At 44.3% G+C, this 20,911-nt stretch overlaps 1 protein-coding gene across 1 annotated transcript in view; it reads right to left on the bottom strand.

The window, feature by feature from the left end:
- LOC126284910 (popeye domain-containing protein 3-like) overlaps positions 1–20,911 on the bottom strand; it is a 193,246-nt gene that overhangs the window by 155,150 nt on the left and 17,185 nt on the right. Inside the window, exon 2 of the mRNA XM_049984172.1 lies at positions 4,713–4,794. Within this exon, the coding sequence (XP_049840129.1) occupies positions 4,713–4,794 (82 nt within the window). The remainder of the gene's footprint in view (positions 1–4,712; positions 4,795–20,911) is intronic.

Raw genomic sequence — 20,911 nt, 5'->3', positions numbered from 1 at the left:
TGAGCAGCAGTTGGCATCACAGTGACACATGCAACTGAAATCGGGACACACCTGACAAGGCCACGGTTTTCCAGTCGTCTAGGCCTCCAACCGATGTGGACAGAAGCCCAGGAGAGGCTGTGTAGACGATGTTATCATAGTCGCGTCGGTCTTCTGCTGCCGTAGTCCCGCCAAATTTCGCCACACAGTTCTAACGGATACGTTCGTCGTACGTCCCACATTTCTGCTGCTACGTCACGCAGTGTTGCTTGTCTGTTAGCACTGACAACTTTACTCAAACGCCGCTGCTCTCGGTCGTTAAGCGAAGGCCGTTGGCCACTGCGTTGTCCGTGATTAAAGATAACTCCAGAAATTTGGAATTCTTGGCACACTCTTGACACTGTGGATCTGGGAATATTGAATTCTCTAACGATTTCCTGAGCCGTATGCCCCATGCGTCTAGCTGCAACTACTACTCCGTCTTCAAAGCTTGTTAATTCCGATCGAACTACCATAATAACGTAGGGAACGTTTCCACATGATTTTCAAACAATTTACGGAAAATCAGCCAGCTAATGTTTACATCAACCGCCGATATTTTGACGGGAGTACACCCCGCCATTTTCAAGGCATAAACTGCAACGGAAAGACGATGTACAGGCAAATTTAAATCCTTGGTTCTTGTAGTAATTCAGGAAAGATAAGACACACACACAGACACACTGAACGCTAGTGCCACCAAAAATGACGAAAGGCAGTTTATCGATAGTGAAAGACTACGAACTAGCAAGTGAGGTAACACTGACTCTGTCCCTCTGTTTTTTGAGAAGGGAGTGAGCAGGATTTCAAGCAGCGTTTAAGCAAAAACCTCTATCCCTCTTTGCAGAGTTTCTCGCTAGTTTAATCCCAACAGTTTCCTTAATAACACTGTCCCAATAGCTGGACGTGCGTGCCAATATCTCGCTGTTGTTATATAACATAGGGTCACCAGTATCCAAACCATGTTCGGCGAAAGCAGACCTACTTGGCTGCTGTACCTGTGTGTGCCGTTTATGCTCAGTACATCGGTCCTCCACGGTTTCCTGATAGTCTCGCCAATATATGCCACGGCACGGCTACAGCTACAACGTAGCCATGGCTTCAAAGCGCTCCCAGGAATTTTCTGTAGATTTAATCTTTCTTTTTTTTAAATTCAGGATAATTATAAACTCCACGAAATATTTCAAGAAATAGATACAGTGAACAACGTGACAGAACATGCAATTTGTGAAAGACAAACTCTCAAAGATTTTTCACAACTTTTATGAGAGGTCTGTATGTCGACCCTTTTTCAGGCAACCCACATATAATCGGTAGTCCAGTTATGCCATACCTAACCGTGTATATCAAGAGTGACGGCAATAACAGCTGTTATGCTGGTAGCGGCAGCTCAGAGGGCGCAACACGGCCCGTCCGGCGACGGGGTGGCGCCTCAGTCGGGACACCCCGCACACAGCAGTGGAAATGTGCAGGGAAGCCGTCTTGCTGAAAGGTGAAAGCTCTGCCGTCAGTTTCAAATTGTGGCGCGAGGCACAACTGCAGCACGCCGATATTATTGGTACCACTGGCAGCTCTCCCAGCGAAGGAGACGCGTCTGCAGTTGTCCACGGCACAGGACACGTTCACTTTCTCGAAATCCGTGTTGGACAGTTGTCCTCCATGTGCGTGCGACGTGTCGGTTCACCTTCAGCACAAGACGAAAAGCGACTTCGTTACGGTGCCCCTGTCAGTGGTTTCCCGAACTAACTAACCGGCACCACGTTTGAAATAAAACATTGAAAGTTTGTCTTTCACGTTCTGTATCATTTGTTATGTTATGTTTAACCGTCTATCTATAAAGATATTTTTAAATTACACTGTAGATTTGTTCACGTACACATTTTATTTATTGATACTTCGTTCCTTGCGATTAGGCGTCATAGTCACAGACTCATTCTCAAGTGCTCATTATTGTAATCAACGCTTGTTAATGGAACTATAGTCCCGAAACTGGTAGCGAAGAATGATACATAAATAAGTAAAATGAAAACTTTTTCGGGAACTGATGCGGAAATGGAATTCTCCTTCGATAATAATCTAGAAGATTGTAAAGGTTTGTAATATTCACTTGATGAAAATTGCACGTCAATTTTTCCGTTCGATATTTTTTTTTTAAATTTCAGTCTAGGCGGAACTTAACAACTGTCTGTCGAATCAGAACGTTCACGTTTCGGCAATGAATCATCTTCAGAAAAGACTTTTTGTAACTCGTTTGTTGGCCACGTTACCGTATGCCAAAGACTGAATTACACTCTGTTTTGTATGAGCACTTAATTGTGAAAAGGAACTGACCCCAATGGACTCCATACAATTTTGCCGACTCTCAAAAACAGGCTGATATGACCTGCTTGAAGTAACAGTTAAAATCGATCAAATGAAACGAAATGGTTCCAGAGAGCTTACAAGAGTCAAACATCTACGCAGACTGAACTAACAAATGAAAATTTGTAGCAAGGAGAAGTTCGAATCCCGGCATAGCTAATAATTTTCATTCACATCGCTTCAGTCTGCATATATACATGTCTGAGACTTGAAAAGCTCTCTCGAACCATGTAGTTTCATTTGATTAAAGCACCTATAGCTCGGTGAGGAAGTATTGAATAGAATTGGGGAGAAGATAAGTTTGTGGCACAACTTGACTAGAAGAAGGGATCGGTTGGTAGGACATGTTTTGAGGCATCAAGGGATCACAAATTTAGCGTTGGAGGGCAGCGTGGAGGGTAAAAATCGTAGAGGGAGACCGAGAGATGAGTACACTAAGCAGATTCAAAAGGATGTAGGTTGCAGTAGGTACTGGGAGATGAAGCAGCTTGCACAGGATAGAGTAGCATGGAGAGCTGCATCAAACCAGTCTCAGGACTGAAGACAACAACAACAACAACATAGCTCGGTTTCTGCCAAGATCCCCAGATTTATCCAACGCAGAAGAGCTATTCGGATACAGATGGAGAGCTCTGTGATGTTAGGGGGAATGCTAAGTGGGCTGAGGCGTCAGTCGCCTTGGGCAGTGGTCACTGTACAGCTGGGCCACAGCGCCACATATCAGCCTGAACGCGGCTAGTGTCCATCCCTCCCATCAGCAGCCTCCTGGCCACTCAGTCTCGTCAACAGAAGGCACATTGTGCGTGAAACCAGCGCTAACAGAACCATTCTGCAGTCGAATCAAATCATGATCCAAGAGGATATGTCACTGCATATGGAGCCCACAGAAGCGGTAACTTACCACAGATAAACAGCGCAAAAACAGCAACAGATGGTAAAGACAGAAGAAGCAACTATGGACAATCCGGAAGCGTTGGCGAACCGTTACAACTTATCCGCTACTAACTTACAAACTACAATGACAGCAGGTACGCAGCAGACACAAAATACATACTCTGTGGATCCATACCTGTTGTGTGTTATATATGATTCTGTGCAAAGAAGAAACGTAAATGTTGCCAGGTTAAACCACAGTTCTTTTTCCAAATGTATCAGAAGGGAAGCCTTACTAGCTGGAGTATCATCCGCTGAATTTCCGGCAGTGTATGGCATCTCTGTCACAAAGTTTGAGGTCGCCGACTGACGCACCGTAGATGGGAGAGCCAGCTAGATGGCGCCTCCGCCTCAGCTCACACAGCGCTATCTGCCATTGTTGGCCATCAGACCTCTACTGTTTTCCTTTTCGTACCACATATAGGCTCTCGATAATCTCTCAAGAGCAGCACAGCCCTCGGCAGTAGCCGGCACAGTAACTTAGCGCGATCGGTCAGAGGGTTAGCTGCTCTCTGTAATAAAAAAACTGAGTTAATGGAACAACGACGAACAGAAATGGGTGTCTTGCGACGTCCGTCCCGAGCAGATACAAAGAACGAAAACGAAAAAAAAAGCGGTTCTAGGCGCTGCAGTCTGGGACCGCGCGGCCGCGACGGTCGCAGGTTCGAATCCTGCCTCGGGCATGGATGTGTGTGATGTCTTTAGGTTAGTTAGGTTTAAGTAGTTCTAAGTTCTAGGGGGCTGATGACCTCAGAAGTTAAGTCCCATAGTGTTCAGAGCCAGTTGCAGTGCCCAGTCACTGAGTATTGAAGTTCCCAGTAGTCAGATACTGCAGTGCCCACTTATTCAGTGCAGTTCAGGCAGTCAAGACACTGCAGCGTCCACTTACCATGTGTGATGAAGTCCTGGCAGTCAAAATTTCAGCACCCACTCACCGAGTGTGATGAAGTTTCAAGCAATCAGACACTGTGGCACACTCTTAATCAGTCTGCTGAAGTTCCAGCAGTCAGACATCGTAGCGCCTGCTTAATACGTATGATTGATATTTGGCAGTCATGCACTGTAATGCCCACTTTCTCTCCGTGCTAAGGTGTTGAAGTTTGCACCAGACACTGCAGTGCCCACTTATTCAGTGTGGTGTAGTTCTGGCAGCCAGACATTGCAGTGCCCACTTATTCAGTGTGGTGTAGTTCTGGCAGCCAGACATTGCAGTGCCCACTTACCATTTGTGGCGAAGTTCCAGCAGCCAAAATCATAGCATGCATTTACCAAGTGTAGTGAAGTTGCTAGCAGTCAGACATGACAGTATCCATTTAATCAGTGCAGTGTTCCATTGCAGTACCTGCTCACTATAATTATGTGGCTGCGTTCTGGCTTCGGACACTGCAGTGCCCACTTACCCAGCGTGGTGAAGTTGCCAGTGTCCACGACCCATGACCCGTTGTGTGACCCAGTCGAGCCACTGCTCTGGCTCCCGCCCATCTGCAATAACAGCAAAAGCAGATTGTTACTCCAGAGAAAGGCGTTCCAGTAAACCTACTTGCTAGCGTTAGAATGCACAAGCACATTCGTGTGATAAGTGATAGCTGATAGTAGCCTCACCTGGCACCATCCTCCATCTAGATGTTATGTGTTTCCTTCCTAAGTCATCTGTGAAGTCAGGTCCAAAATGACAAAGCTGATCACCTCTAAACCACTCCAAGACTGGCTGGCAGTCTATAAACCAAGATGGGCGTATCCAACTGTACTCTCTATAAGGAAAAACTACTGGACGGCCCAAAAGAAATTTAATCTTCTGACTCTCTAAAGACGCCCAAACCTTGTCTTACCTGAAGATACGTCACTGCCGACGATGTGACCGAAAACCCACACTGCAGTCAGCGCGACCAGCAGTTCGCTGAGCTGGGTATCACACTCCCAGACGCAGGCAAACTCGCTTGTCAATTCATAAGCGAGTGACAAAATACACCCTCACTAGAAGGACCTAATGAACCTGTCCCTTCTTCTGGGAAGAAGATGCAACCAATGGCCAGAGCACTTAAAGTGTCGTTCAAGTCGTACCTGGATCCCTCAAATCCAACATTCACACTTTACATGGACAAGGAACTTTAACTGCACGTAACCCACCTACTGTGTAAATCAGACATGATATCACATAAGCCATGAAGTTCACCAAACATAGGAAACAGTATTTTCAAGAAATTTACTGATAAAACGGTAAAATCCTAACGCAAATCACCAATAGCATGACTTTATGGCAATACCTCCCTTGGAAATCGTTCAAGGTCCTCGTGTTCAGAATGCAAGAAAGACACTGTTCGTTCTCACGAAATCGCTGACCAATCAGCCTGCTCAGCTCGTTCAGGGATTTTAAAGCATGTCGCTAGGCAATGCGACAGTAATGAATCGCCACTTGACAACGCAACAGTTCCTTCACGAAGTGGAACAAAATAATAACAGACGGCTACAGTATGAACAAGGTGACAGGAGCAGTGTTCTCAAGTGGTTCAAAGACTTCCAGCAGTCTCTAGCTGCACGTCAACTTGAAACTGAGTGACGTTTGTTTCCTCGAAGAGCTCATATGTCTCGTTTTTATTTATTTATTTACACATCTAGTTCCGTAGGACCAAGTTGAGGAGCAAATCTCCAAGGTCATGGAACATGTCAATACATAAAATTACAAGGTAAAAGTCCACCTGTTTAGCTGGGTGGTAACGTGCTCACTTCCTATGCAAGCGGGCCCGGGTTGGGTGTTGTGTTGTCCTCATCATCATTTCATCCTCTTCGCCGAAGCGCAAGTCGCCCAATGTGGCGTCGAATGAAACAAGACTGGCACTTGGCGGCCGAACTTCCCCGAATAGGGGCCTCCCGGCTAACGACGCCAACAGCTCATTTCATTTTTTTACAGTATAAAAGTAATAACAGATAAAAATAAAATGTTTTTCATACCGAAAGAAGTTAATCCGTAAGTTTAAGTAAACGCAGTCAACGATACAACAAGTATCAGCTTAATTTTTCAAGGAACTCCTCGGCAGAAAACAAGGAATGACCCATTTGGAAACTCTTCAGTTTCGCTTTGAAAGCGAGTGGATTACTGTTAAGATTTTTGAATTCGAGCGCAAGCTTATTGAAAATGGATGCAGGGTATACTGCACACCTTTCTGCACAAGAGTTAAGAAAGTCCGACCCAAATGCAGGTTTGATTTCTGCCGAGTATTAACCGACTGAAAGCTGTTGATTCTTATCAATAAGCTAATATTGTTAACAAGGAATGACAGAGGTGAATATCACAATACCAAGACTCGTGAACAGGTGTCAACAAGAGGTTCGTGAACTTTAACTAACTTATTGCCCGAACCACCCGTTTGTGAGCCAAAAATGTCCTTTTAGAATGGGAAGAGTTACCCCAAAATATAATACCATACGACATAAGCGAATGAAAATAAGCGAAGTATACTAATTTTCGTGTCGAACAATCGCTCGCTTCAGATACCGTTCGAATACTAAAAATTAAGTCTTTGAACCAGATCCTGAACGTGGGCTCTCCACGACAGTTTACTATCTATCTGAACACCTAGAAATTTGAACTGTTCAGTTTCACTAGTCATATGCCCATTCTGTGAAATTAATACATCAGATTTTGTTGAATTGTGTGTTTGTAATAACTGAGTCTTACTGTGATTTAGCGTTAGTTTATTTTCTACAAGCCATGAACTTAGGTCATGAAATGCACTATCTGAAACCGGGCCAATGTTGCACACAGCATCCTTTACTACCAAGCTAGTGTTGTCAGCAAACAGAAATGTTTTAGAGTTAACTGTAATACTAGAGTGCATATCATTTATATAAATAAGCAACAGGAGTGGCCCCAACACTGATCCGTGGGGCACCACCCACTTGACTATACATTCGTATCTCACGAACAGACCTTTCATCGGTGATATTCACGGCAGTCAACTCAACATGGTACACAGGCTATAGTACCGCAAGGTAGCGTATTGGCCTGTTCACCTCTAATATACTATCTTAAAAATAATATGTGAACATCTATTAATTTAAATTAATGTGGTGTGATTCCCCCATTCACCTTTATGGTGGCTTGAACCCTGACGGAGCCTGAGGGATCTGAGAATCTGTGGAGAAATAGCAGCCCATTCTTCCTCAAGATCGGAAACCATGGACGGTGGTGGGGTTCGTCGCTGAGGTCATGAGCGAAGTTCACTTTGTAACTCATTTAAGTTTAGGTCGGGACTCCGGGAGGCCAATTCATTTGAGGAACGTTGTTGTCCACAAACCACCTCCTTAACAACTGCAGCTTTACAACAGGGCGCATTGTCATGCTTATACAAACAGTCATCGCAGCCCAATTGTTTATCTACTGTGGCAGTACAGAACTCTACAAAATCGTTTCCTTACGCGAAATAAGGGAACACACCCTAACCAGGGAAATGTCCCCACATTCTTCATACTTCACAGGTGGCGCTACACGTGATCCCAGGTAAGGCTCTCCAGTCGTTTTGCAAACTCCTTCATAAGATTGTCGCAGCGTACAGCGTGATTTATGACTCCGAAGCACTGGTTACCAGCCACTCCCTGTTCCGTGGCGTCGCTTCCTGCTCCGCTTGAAGTGTCGCTTAGCTGTGACCACAGAAACGTGTGGCTTACGAAGAACTGCTCCTCGACCGTTGCACCCTCATTGCTTTTACCACGTAAGCAAAGTTATTGCACGAGTTGAACTGCTGCATATCACGAGTGATTTCAAGCGGTTTTTTACAGTCAGTCTTCGTAATGTTCGATGGTCCCTGTCCGCCAGTATATGAGGTCTTCTCGGTATCACTTCAGCTGTGAATGTTCCTCAACGTTTCCACTTCAGAATCACACGACCAGCAGTCGACCTGAGCGGCTGAAGAAGGGCTGATTTGTTACTCAGGTGACCCCACGACCATCCCGCATTCGATATGTAAAACATTCTCGGTTTTCTTGCTGCGTCAATTCTGGATTTATCTCCAGCTTCCGACGATTACCTCCATCGTCATCGTCAGGAGCAACTGAGTGTCTTCACTGCTGCTGTGGTAGTCTTTTTATAGCCTGTGGACGGCTTATGATTGGTCGGCTTATGATTGATTGGCGATTAACTACTGCTGTCGCAGACGGCGTCAATGTGTGCGCCGGTGGCGCCACCGCTTCCATTGGAACGTAAACCTTCTCTGCATCAAGCGCTCGTTTCCACGCACAGCTCAGATGGTATCCGCTATAGCGGTTAAAGTTCTTTTGGCTCATTCTTATTTCAACAGCCTCCTTAATAACAGAATCCCAGCACGTGGAGGCATGAGACAGAATTTTTGTTTCATCGAACCATATTTTATGTTTGTTCGTGAGGCTGTGCTCCGCAACTGCCGATTTCTCCAGTTCTCTATTTTTAATACGGTGTTGGTGTTCTGCATAGCGGTCGGAAACGGTACGAATGGTCTGACCTACACAATTGCTTCCACACTCACAGGAACCCTGAGACCGAGATTGTTCTTAACAGGGCGAATCATCTCCTTAATATTCTTAGGAGGACGAAAAATCCGTCTTATACCTCGTCTACGCAGAACTCTTCCTATTTTGCTGTAAATCGCGCCACAAAAAGGAAGAACCGCAAGCGGCGTTTCATCCAGCATTTTCACGTTTCCTTTTTTTGGAGAACGCTGCCTTTATATCGCGTGCACCATAGCCATTCCTTCGGAACACGTACTTCTCATAGTTAATCTCAGACCTTAAGTGGTCCTCGTCAAAAACAGTTTTTGTTCTTTATACCAACGTGTTCAAAACGGCTCTCTTCTGAGCAGGATGATGGAAACTGTGCATATAGGTATAAATCGGTATGCGTCGGCTTACGGTATGCAGAGTGGCCAAGACGCCCGGCCGCCTGTCGTACTAAAACGTCTAAGAAAGGCAGTCTCCCTTCCTTGTCCATCTCGACAGTGAACTGGATGTTCAAATGTATGCTGTTCATGTGTTCCATGAACTGTTCGAGAGCTTCTGCACCGTGTGGCCAGATCATAAATGTCAACGTAACGATAAAATAAGTATGGACGGAGGGGAGCCGAATTTAATGCATGTGATGGAGACAACGGAGAGCCCATTGCCATACCGTCTGTCATTTCATAAAATTTGTTACCGTACAAGAAGTAGGTGGTCGTCATCACGTGCCGGAACAACTTCATAGTTTCAGGAGGAAAAAGATCTGGCAGCATTTTCAAAGTGTCCTCCACAGGAACTTTTATGAACAGCGGAACCACATCAAGGCTGACTAAAATGTCATCTGGACCAACTCTGATCTGTTTGATTTTCTCAATGAACATCTGGGAGTTTTTGATGTGATGTTCACACCGGCCAACTATAGGAGTCATCAACTTTGTTGGGTATTTGGCCAGCTTATAAGTAGGAGAGCCAATTGCACTGACAATAGGTCTCATGGGAACATTATCCTTGTGGAGCTTCGGTAGTCCGTACAACCTGGGCGGTCTAGGAGCTCGGACTCTGAGATTTTTTGTAACATCGTTTCACAGCCCGGGATTCTTCAGTAACTTCTGCCTTACGTCAAAGTTAGGTCCCGTTTAAGACATTCATACGTACTGTTCTCGAGATACGCACTGAGCTCGAGATTTTATCCAGAATTGACGCGGCAAGAAAACCGAGAATGTTTCCAGAATGAGATTTTCACTCTGCAGCGGAGTGTGCGCTGATATGAAACTACCTGGCAGATAAAAACTGTGTGCCCGACCGAGACTCGAACTCCCTGTTCCGTATCCGTCTCCTACCTTACAAACTTTACAGAAGCTCTCCTGCAAACCATGCAGGAGAGCTTCTGTAAAGTTTGGAAGGTAGGAGACGGATACTGGCAGAAGTGAAGCTGTGAGTACCGGACGTGAGTCGTGCTTCGGTAGCTCAGATGGTAGAGCACTTGCCCGTGAAAGGCAAAGGTCCCGAGTTCGAGTCTCGGTCGGCCACACAGTTTTAATCTGCCAGGTAGTTTCAAAACCGAGAATGTTTCACATTTAAGTGCCGTCGCGAAAAACTTGGTTCCCACTCCACGAGTGATCTACTGACAAAACAGTGCTAGCCGAGTAAATTTATACAAGAGAGTCCGTCTTTCCTGAAATTTGGCGTTCAATTCCGTGTTACATGAGGGTGTCTAGATATATTTTATCATATAGTGTAAACAATATTTGAACAATACTATAGCAGGCATATACACCGATGATACAGTTATCTTAGCACTGGACTGGAAGCCATCGAACATTAACTAACGACTACACATTGCGCTCAAAACTGTCGACCCTTAGCACAGTGAACGTCGAAGGCCTACACTGTTCACAAACCAACTGAAGCAACTGCACAAAAATCAACGTGAAGACATATAACACTACACACAATACCAGGGAGCTGCCGCTGACAATTCAGGTAACTCGACGTCGGATCTGGCTGGGTCAGAAACGGACTTCCGGTAGGGAGCGGGAATCTACAGGCAACACGTCGCCAACCGAGCACTTGCGAGATTCAGACAGCTCTGGCCAACGCTTAACTTGAATGTACGCTAAATAGGAGGACGCTGAGCTCCATGTGCGTGACTGTCGTTAGACCACAGATGGCGTACCAACTCCAGTCTGGGGATATGCAGCTCTGACACATATGTGCAGCCTGCAGCTTACACAGACCAAGATACTACGAATCATGCGAAATGCTGTACGATACTCGCGCACCGTGAACAATAAACTCCTTTTTGAGACTCTCTGGGTGATATTCTGCAAACTTGACAAACGACTGTACAGGAACTCGAGACACTACAACAACAACCTCTTGAATGGGAAATGAGGATTACAAGTGCTATATCAGAGATCTACACAAGAATTAGTTTTTCCTTAACGTTCGATTCAAATTTCAAATGTACATTTCAATACCAAAAATGTCATATGTGTGTGAAATCTTATGGGACTTAACTGCTAACGTCATGAGTCCCTAAGCTTACACACTACTTAACCTAAATTATTCTAAGGACAAACACACACATCGACGCCCGAGGGAGGACTCGAACCTCCGCCGGGATCAGCCGCACAGTCCATGACTGCAGCGCCGTAGACAGCTCGGCTAAACCCGAGCGGCCATTTCGATACCAATGAAAATTTATCGGTTTCTTTTTAAAAGTAGATTTTGGCCTAATACTATCCTGGCTTGTCTTCAGCTAAAACGTGGCTCACGTGGAATTTAGGAGAGAAGCAGACAGTCATCATAATTTATGCGTTAGTTTCAGTCTGAGAACAGCTAACGACATGATAAACTGATGGAAAAGAATTGCAACACCAAAAAGGAGTTGTGCTGTAAAAACTGAAGTTGGTAGGAGTGTTTCTACATCTGAAAGATGACGTTTTCTCAAATTTCGCGCCAGTCGCATAAGAGTGGCGCTAGTAGCAAATCAGTTGTGAGCGTTACCTGTAGACATGGTGAGTTGATGCTAGTTATCAGTTGTGAGCGTTACCTGTAGACATGGTGAGTTGATGCTAGTTATCAGTCCCTCTAAGGTGACAAACACACCACTATCAACACCTTAATGAGTCTGAACGACGTCTTGTAGGGATGTTCCTTCTGAGATATTGCAGAAATACTTGGTAGAAATGGAGCCACTGGACTCAAACGCTGGCAGCAATGGTCAAGAGAATGTACGGTCGCAGCAAGACCAGGCCCCAGATGCCCCTGTGGGACTACTGGAAAGAGAAGACCACCGAGTCTGGCATATGGCTCTGGAGTGCCATACTGCATCTGCAGCGGCAATTTCAGCAGCGGTTGGCAACACAGTGACACAACGAACTGATACAAACGGGTACTTCAAGGACATCTTTGGGCCGGACTCTTTAGCGAGCTTTCCACTGACTCCCTACCACCGCCATTTGCGAGTTTAGTGTTGTCAAGTGAAACCTCACTGGAGGCAGGGTGGAGATCTCTCGTGTTTTCTGATGAAAGCTGGTTCTGAAGCACTGCCGATTAGGTTCCTTTCAGATTACGCTGATACAATAGCTCCCTACTTAGCAATCATATACAACCGCTCGCTCACCGATAAATCTGCACCTGCAGATTGGAAAATTGCGCAAGTCACACCAGTGTTTAAGAAGGGTAGTAGGAGTAACCCATCGAACTACAGACCTATATCATTGACGTCGGTTTGCAGTAGGGTTTTGGAGCATATACTGTATTCAAACATTATGAATCACCTCGAAGGGAACGATCAATTGATACGTAATCAGCATGGTTTCAAAAAACATCGCTCTTGCGCAACGCAGCTAGCTCTTTATTCGCACGAAGTAATGGCCGCTATCGACAGGGGATCTCAAGTTGATTCCGTATTTCTGGATTTCCGGAAAGCTTTTGACACCGTTCCTCGGAAGCGACTTCTAATCAAGCTGCTGGCCTATGGAATATCGTCTCAGTTGTGCGACTGGATTCGTGATTTCCTGTCAGGAAGGTCGCAGTTCGTAGTAATAGATGGCAAATCATCGAGTAAAACTAAAGGGATATCAGGTGTTTCCCAGGGAAGCGTCCTGGGACCTCTGCTGTTCCTGATCTATATAAATGACCTGGGTGACAATCTGAGCAGTTCTCTTAGACTGTTCGCAGATGATGCTGTAATTTACCGTCTAGTAAGGTCATCCGAAGACCAGTATCAGCTGCAAAGCGATTTAGAAAAGATTGCTGTATGGTGTGTCAGGTGGCAGTTGACGCTAAATAACGAAAAGTGTGAGATGATCCACATGAGTTCCAAAAGAAATCCGTTGGAATTCGATTACTCGATAAATAGTACAATTCTCAAGGCTGTCAATTCAACTAAGTACCTGGGTGTTAAAATTACGAACAACTTCAGTTGGAAGGACCACATAGATAATATTGTCGGGAAGGCGAGCCAAAGGTTGCGTTTCATTGGCAGGACACTTAGCAGATGCAACAAGTCCACTAAAGAGACAGCTTACACTACACTCGTTCGTCCTCTGTTAGAATATTGCTGCGCGGTGTGGGATCCTTACCAGGTGGGATTGACGGAGGACATCGAAAGGGTGCAAAAAAGGGCAGCTCGTTTTGTATTATCGCGTTATAGGGGAGAGAGTGTGGCAGATATGGTAAGCGAGTTGCGATGGAAGTCATTACAGCATAGACGTTTTTCGTCGCGGCGAGACCTTCTTACGAAATTTCAGTCACCAACTTTCTCTTCCGAATGCGAAAATATTTTGTTGAGCCAACCTACATAGGTAGGAATGATCATCAAAATAAAATAAGAGAAATCAGAGCTCGAACAGAAAGGTTTAGGTGTTCGTTTTTCCCGCTCGCTGTTCGGGAGTGGAATAGTAGGAGATAGTATGATTGTGGTTCGATGAACCCTCTGCCAAGCACTTAAATGTGAATTGCAGAGTAGTCATGTAGATGTAGATGTAGATGTCTGAACAAAACTCAAAGCCAAACGAGATTAGTCTGTATCAGCCGATCCATTTCGAAGAAGTAGACGCCTTTGTGGGGCACGAGACAAATGCCACACGGTAGGTGACAAGAAACGGACAACGTTGAACGTTGCAGCTCCAGCAGATCGTGTCGACAGGTATGTGAAATAATATGGGCTGCTGTTTTGTTCTATGCACTGGTCGTTGGAGAATACGTAAATCATTATTATCGATGGGTAGTGTACTGAGGAAAAATATGGTATGCAATAAACAGGGACAGAATAGTAGCGGCCATGTTGCACAGCTGCTCCTACCGATGGGTTTTGAGCAATCACGACACTTTCAAAAACTATGTGTGAGATTTTCATATTCTCTCGTTTGCTACACGCAAAGTATTAGGTCTAGAGAATAAAATGAACAGAAACTTAGTCCTACAGAAGAAAATGAACAGAAACTTTTTGCAGCAAATTTAATGAAGTTAAACTTTGTACTGAGATACGTTTTCGTTGAAGGTCACAGCTTTCCAGTTATTCAAGGAAAACGCATCTGGGGGGTCACTTTCGTATGTTTTTCTTGAATAATTAAGGAACTAAGTCCTCTAGCGAAGACGTATCCCAGTGCTAAATTTAACTACATTAAATTTCCTACAGGAAGATCATGTAGGATATAGAGCACAGACAGAAAGAGGATATGGAAATCTTGCATGCGGTATCTGAAGGCACTGAGAGTTAAATAAAACCCATCAATAGGGTCAGCTGAATCACGCTGTATAACCAGAGTCTGGCCCACCTCTGCGATAACTGAACATCCGTGCTTCAGGATATGGGAAGGAACTGAGGAAGTATGAGCCCTTATCTAGCCCCTTAGTTACATCGACACTGAGTTTTGTGAGAGCCTTATGGCGGGGATACATGGACCTACAGGCTGAAGGGAACACACCCTTTGCATATAACTGAGGCTCTCTGTTGGCTTTGTAATCAATGCCCCATCTCTCTCATGTTTTGCCCTAACCTACTCATCTCTAAGTAACTGCTGAATCCTACGTTACATTAGTTGTTTGCACATTGTAATTTATGTCTGCACTTCGAAATCTCCTTCCGATCCACACAGAATAAAGTTAAAATTTCTGGACATGAATCTACCCATACTTTTACAGAGACTTCTCTGTATCTTTTGTTCCTAGCCAATTATTTCTAGTATCTATTTTATGTTGTTATTTATCTTCCCATTTAACTGTTTTAATTTCATACTATCTGATCCAAATTATCTGGACATGTATTAGTGCTTATTAACGTGGGCTGTGTCCACAATTGTCCACAATTCATCTTTATGACGGCTTAGCTGGGCCACTTTCAATAAGGTTTCTGAATGTCTGTGCAGGGCTGGCAGCCCATCCCTCATCAAGAGCAGAAACCAGAGAAGGTAGGAAGGGCCGGCCGCTGTGGCTGAGCGGATCTAGGCGCTTCAGTCCGGAGCCAAGCTGCTGCTACGGTCGCAGGTTCGAATCCTGCCTCGGGCATGGATGTGTGTGACGTCCTTAGTTAGGTTTAAATAGTTCTAAGTATAGGGCAGTGATGACCTCAGATGTTAAATCGCATAGTGTTTAGGGCCATTTGAACCATTTGAACGTAGGAAGGTTGGATGCTGGATGCTCATCCAGAAGGTGTTCCACTGGATTCTGATCGGAATTCTGGGAAGCCCAGTTCATTTCAGGAATAGTACTGCCCATAGACAGTTGCCTCACAGACGCTGCTTTGTGACAGGGCCCATTTGCATGCTGATACAAACCATCATCCTCTCCCTATTGTTCCTATACCATACACAGAGCAAAAGGCTGTAAAATGTGTTCACACCCTCCTGTGTTTAGCATTTGCTGCAAAACATTAAGGGGACCACACGCTAACCATCAAAAACTAGCTCATACCGTAAAACCATCTGCTCCATATTTTACTGTTGACATGTCACATGACGTTAGGTAATGTTCTCCAGACATTTGCCAAACCCGATTCCATCTGACTGCTGCAGGCTACAGCATGACTCATCACTCCAAATCGCTCACTTCAGGCCACCCACTGTCTAATGGCGTCGCTCATTACGCCACCCCTCTACGGAACTGCTCGACCATTTTGCTCTTCTTTTCAACTTGTTACACACAGTCACTGTGCCAGCTGGACTGCTGCTAGCACTTTCGACCTCACGAGCGATTTGTTTTGTTGGTTTAATGTCATTTGTGCAGACACTCTCGGAAATGCTCGACAGTCGCTGATCATCAATACGTGAGGTTTAACTGCGCTAACCCATGGTTGTTCTTTCATGTTTGCACTTCACTATACCAATGCCCCTGATGGATTTGTTACTCACGTGACATCCAGGGACGAGTCAACATTCACCACCGAACCCTCCTAACTGACCTGCTATGTTGCTACTGATGCTTCTATTGACAACACGACACCCTCGCCAGTAGTAGGGCAAAGACAGTATGAAGACATACGTGCCAGTCACATGGAATCCGAGGCAAACTTGATTGACTTCTGACACCCCCTCCCTTTAACCTATTGTTCTGCTAACTGATTTCTGACCCATGGCGTTGATTTATGACATCCTGAGGACAATCTGTCTTTCTGAGAAATCCCCAACCCCTCTCCCTCCCCCTCCTCCTCCCCACCCTTCTGGAAACCTCACTGATACAAGTACACTTTCAGTCCTGAGTTATTCAAAGTGCCCCTCCCACTCTATCGATTTGATTGACAAATTAATTAATGAAATCAAGTTATTAACCTCTCCCCCTCTGGTAAATCCACCAGCCCTTACCTCCAACCCCACCTGGAAATTGGCAGGTCTGTGCTAGAGACGAAATTCAATTACATAACAAAGGGTATGTTGTTTATTTATAAAATTCAAAATGGTTTAACTGCCTCTGAGCCCTATGCGACTTAACTTATGAGGTCATCAGTCGCCTAGAACGTAGAACTAATTAAACCTAACTAACCTAAGGACATCACACACATCCATGCCCGAGGCAGGATTCAAACCTGCGGCCGTAGCGGTCGCTCGGCTCCAGACTGTAGCGCCTAGAACCATACGGCCACTCCAGCTGGCTATAAAATTCAGTTTCTCTCTTGTTCATAATTCTCTGCAGTTTGTAAAGATGCAGGTCTTGCATAATGCGTCGAAACAAATTAATTAAATTGATCGCTTTTTTTTATTCCGACTGCGCAAGGAATACGATCATGAAACACTCATCACATGTAATTATGTTGTTAAAAATCTTTCGATTGCAAAGCACGCACCGTCCGCCATGCCGCACCAAGCGCCAGCAAACTAACATATTCCCACGACCACTGTTGGCCACACCACATGCCAGCCACCTTGTGCTACTAATCCCTGAACAAAGAATCAGTTGGTGGCAACCCTTTGATATTTTACACCTGAGAAATTCATGTCAAAACACATGCTCTCCGTCTTACACTCCCTGTCTCTCAAGAGGTTACTACCTGATGGGTTTGATGCAGAAATGTTGTAACCCACAAATACCCATTTTTCATATTTTTGTGTTTTTTGTTACATTGTTTTTATAGCCTATCATTTTTGTACTTCTTTTAGGTGCCACTCAGGAGTAAAACATTTGTGGCATAATTTGTAGACTATTTTGAAATTAATTGAGTGCACAATTGATGCAACTCACCATGGATTCATTTTAAAAGCATCAAGCCTTTCAGAGATATAATTGTTAAGAAGAAAACATGTACAACAGTGACCAAATCGACTGGCTGAAGATACAGCGACTAAAATTTCACAAGGAAAAACCTTTTGAAATCGATTTTTCTGAAACAGCATGTCTCTGAGGTCATCAGTCCCCTAGAACTTAGAACCACTTAAACCTAACTCACGTAAGGACATCACACACATCAATTCCCAAGGCAGGATTCGAACCTGCGACCGTAGCGGTCGCGCGGTTCCAGACTGTAGCGCCTAGAGCCGCTCGACCACCCCATCCGGCTCTGAAATAGTAAATCGAGATGTGCCATACATGTCCATGAATTGTAAGATAACAAGGAAAGGACGTCAAATGCATCAACTTCACGCTTCTGAAGTTATCTGTGGTGAAAGCTAATGATTTAAGTAAGATGATGAAATATGGTCCTCCCATTCATCACAGCTTTTATGAAGATATTATTAATTCACAAGCCACACTTCCAGAGCCTGATACAGTCTTTTAGTGAAGAAGAAGAAAATGAGTGACTGCTTGTTTACTGCGAGAAATGTCTAGACATTTTTGTAATATTACCTTAAAAAGTTACATTATTTTGAGTACTAATGTCAGTAAGGAAAGTAGCATCCCATTTTTATAGCAAAATGTGAAATAAATGTCGTTTATTTTCTTTAATACATACATCATTTATCTTGAAAACTGTGACAAAGTAGGTTACTTCATTCTGGCAGTAAATAGATATTTTGTTTATAGAGAGCAGCAATGATGTATAAGAGTACAAAAATTTAGAATACACCAATAACATTTCAAATTTTTCTTCGATGTAAAATGTTGTGACTCACAATTTGGGCACTGAAAATGCAATTTTTAAGTTCATGTAGAGAGCAAATATTTACATTTAATAATGTCACCTCAAGTACAAAGAACAACTTAATTTATACGGTTTCTTTGACTTTCACTTCTTATTTTCTAAAAATAGGAAACTTGTGGGTTACACTATTTCTACAGCAAAACCCCTCACCTGTTTGTGTGTGTGTGAACCAACCTGCAGTTTCCAAACCAGGAGGAATCAACAGGTGAAACCGACGGCGGACAGGGCAATCGAGATAGTACTTCGAAAGAAGCACAGTTAGTAGAAACACATAAGGAAATAAGCGACATATTGCAGGGCATAAAGGTCATAAGAAAAGCAGACAAAGAAGTGTTAGAGAATGTGCTAAGAAGGAATATTGAAGTTTTTCTCCCCAAGACAGGCTCCATAAAGGGCTATCAATATGAATTTGACGTAAAGAGACACAAACCGTTTCGAGTACCGCCGTACCCGATTCCGTGGTCGTACCAAGATCGTGTTTTTATCGAACTCCAGCGGATGCAGAGGGAGGATGTGATAGAGCCAGCAAAGTCACAATACAACAGCCCCCTCAGGATCGTAGACAAAACGAACGGGGAAATTCGACTTGTGTTAGATTCCCGGCAGATCAATACGATCATAGTTCCGGAACCGACAGACCCGAGAGGCTGGATGAGTTGCTGCAGAAATTCCCTGGAGTTTCGGTGTTTTCCTCTATAGATTTGAAATCCAGCTTCTGGCAAATCGAGTTGGATCCAAAATGTAGAAGATACTCGATGTTCATCGCATTTGATAGATTCTATCAATTTAAGAGACTCTCCTTTGGCCTGAATATTTCGTCTGCAGCATTTACAAGAGGATTAGGAACAATTTTGAGTGAGGGGTTAAGGGATACAATAACATGTTACGTTGATGATATCCTCATTGCGGAAAAGACATGGGAATCTCACAACAATCTTCTAGGAGAAGTGATATCCAAATTAAGAAAACATGAGGTGACTGTGAATATAAAAAAGGTCATGTTTTGGAGGAAGACAAGCACATTTTTTGGGTCATGTCATCTCAGGGAAAGGAACTATGCCAGACCCAGAACAGATGAGGGCAATCGCAGAATTTGCAACGCCTACCACGAGGAAACAGCTGACAGGCTTTCTCGGTGCAGTGAATTTTTACAAAAAAATCATAAATATGGAGGGGTGGCGACACCACGACCGTGTCAACTACCCGGGAAGAATGCGGGGTGGGTATGGGACAAGGATGCAGGAAGCGAATTCAGTATGCTAAAATCAGCTCTGGTAAAGGCTCCGATTCTGTTACATACTGATCTGGCGAATAACTTCTGTATGGCCACGGACAGCACGAAAACAGGGCTAGGCGTGATGGTCTTCCAAGATCGTCCAGAGATAGCTTCTTGCGGCTTTCGTGTTACGAGTTGGCTAAACTTCGCACTTTGCCTGTTCGTACTGTTCCTGTGAGCCCAGTCTGCCTTGGCCCAAGATACACCGTCAATCCAGTCCCAGCTAAGGGTAGAACATCTTGCTGCAATCTTCAGATGTAAATAATATAAATTCCTGGCAACAGTGTCTAACTCACGACGCGTATAACAGATTCGTTCTCTTAATAAAGCCAGACTCGCGTTTTATATTGTTGGCGGCCACACTATTAATAAAATGAACAACTCTGGCGAAAGTTGGAATCAAGTTATTGTTTCTACATTTCAGTAATTTTTTTTACTGCTATCTCTGGACGATCCGTGGTGAACCTTACGGAGAAATCGTTTGACGATGCGACGATGTCAGTGCTTGCGAAAGGTTTAAACTTGGCCCCTACTCCTGCTTCACTGCCTTTAACGGATTTCATCAGTTCCATTGAGGAAGCCATTAGACGTCTCCCTGCGGATAATGCAGACGAAATTCGACGTGAATCTTGCCGAACGTTGAAATGTGCGCCACAACGGAGTAACATCTCGCCAGCTGAAAGAGCTGCTCTCCGCAGCCTCAGAGAAGATACTAGCACAGTCGTACTGCCTGCGGATAAGGGTAACGCCACAGTTCTTCTGACAAGGGAAGCCTACAACGAGAAGATATATTGTCAGCTAAATGATTCTACCGCAGAATTGAAAAGGACCCAACAAGCCGAATATCAAGGAAAACTGCTACCCTTTTGAACGACTGTTCTCTACCTGAACAAATTGTCAAGAGATTGAGACCACACAATGCAGTACCACCAAGACTCTACGGTCTTCCCAAGATACACAAGGATGGTGCCCCACTACGATTAATAGTGAGTAATATTGGTGCTGCCACCTATTCTACAGCAAAATATCTGGCCTCACTACTAAAGCCGTATGTGGGTAAGTGTTGCCACCATATAGGTAATTCCGAGGATTTTGTCAGTCGCTTGAAGGAAGTTAAGCTTAGCAGCTCGGATTTATTAGTCAGCTTTGATGTGGTCTCACTATTTACCAAAGTGCCTTTAATGGAATCGTAACATCTTATTGGTAACTTATTCAGTGCAGAAATGACGGCCTTGTTTGAACATATACTCTCCTCAACGTACTTTTTATTCAAT

The sequence above is a fragment of the Schistocerca gregaria genome, chromosome 8 (genome assembly GCF_023897955.1).
Source record: "Schistocerca gregaria isolate iqSchGreg1 chromosome 8, iqSchGreg1.2, whole genome shotgun sequence".
NCBI lineage: Eukaryota > Metazoa > Arthropoda > Insecta > Orthoptera > Acrididae > Schistocerca > Schistocerca gregaria.
This window is presented reverse-complemented; position numbering and strand designations above follow the sequence as displayed.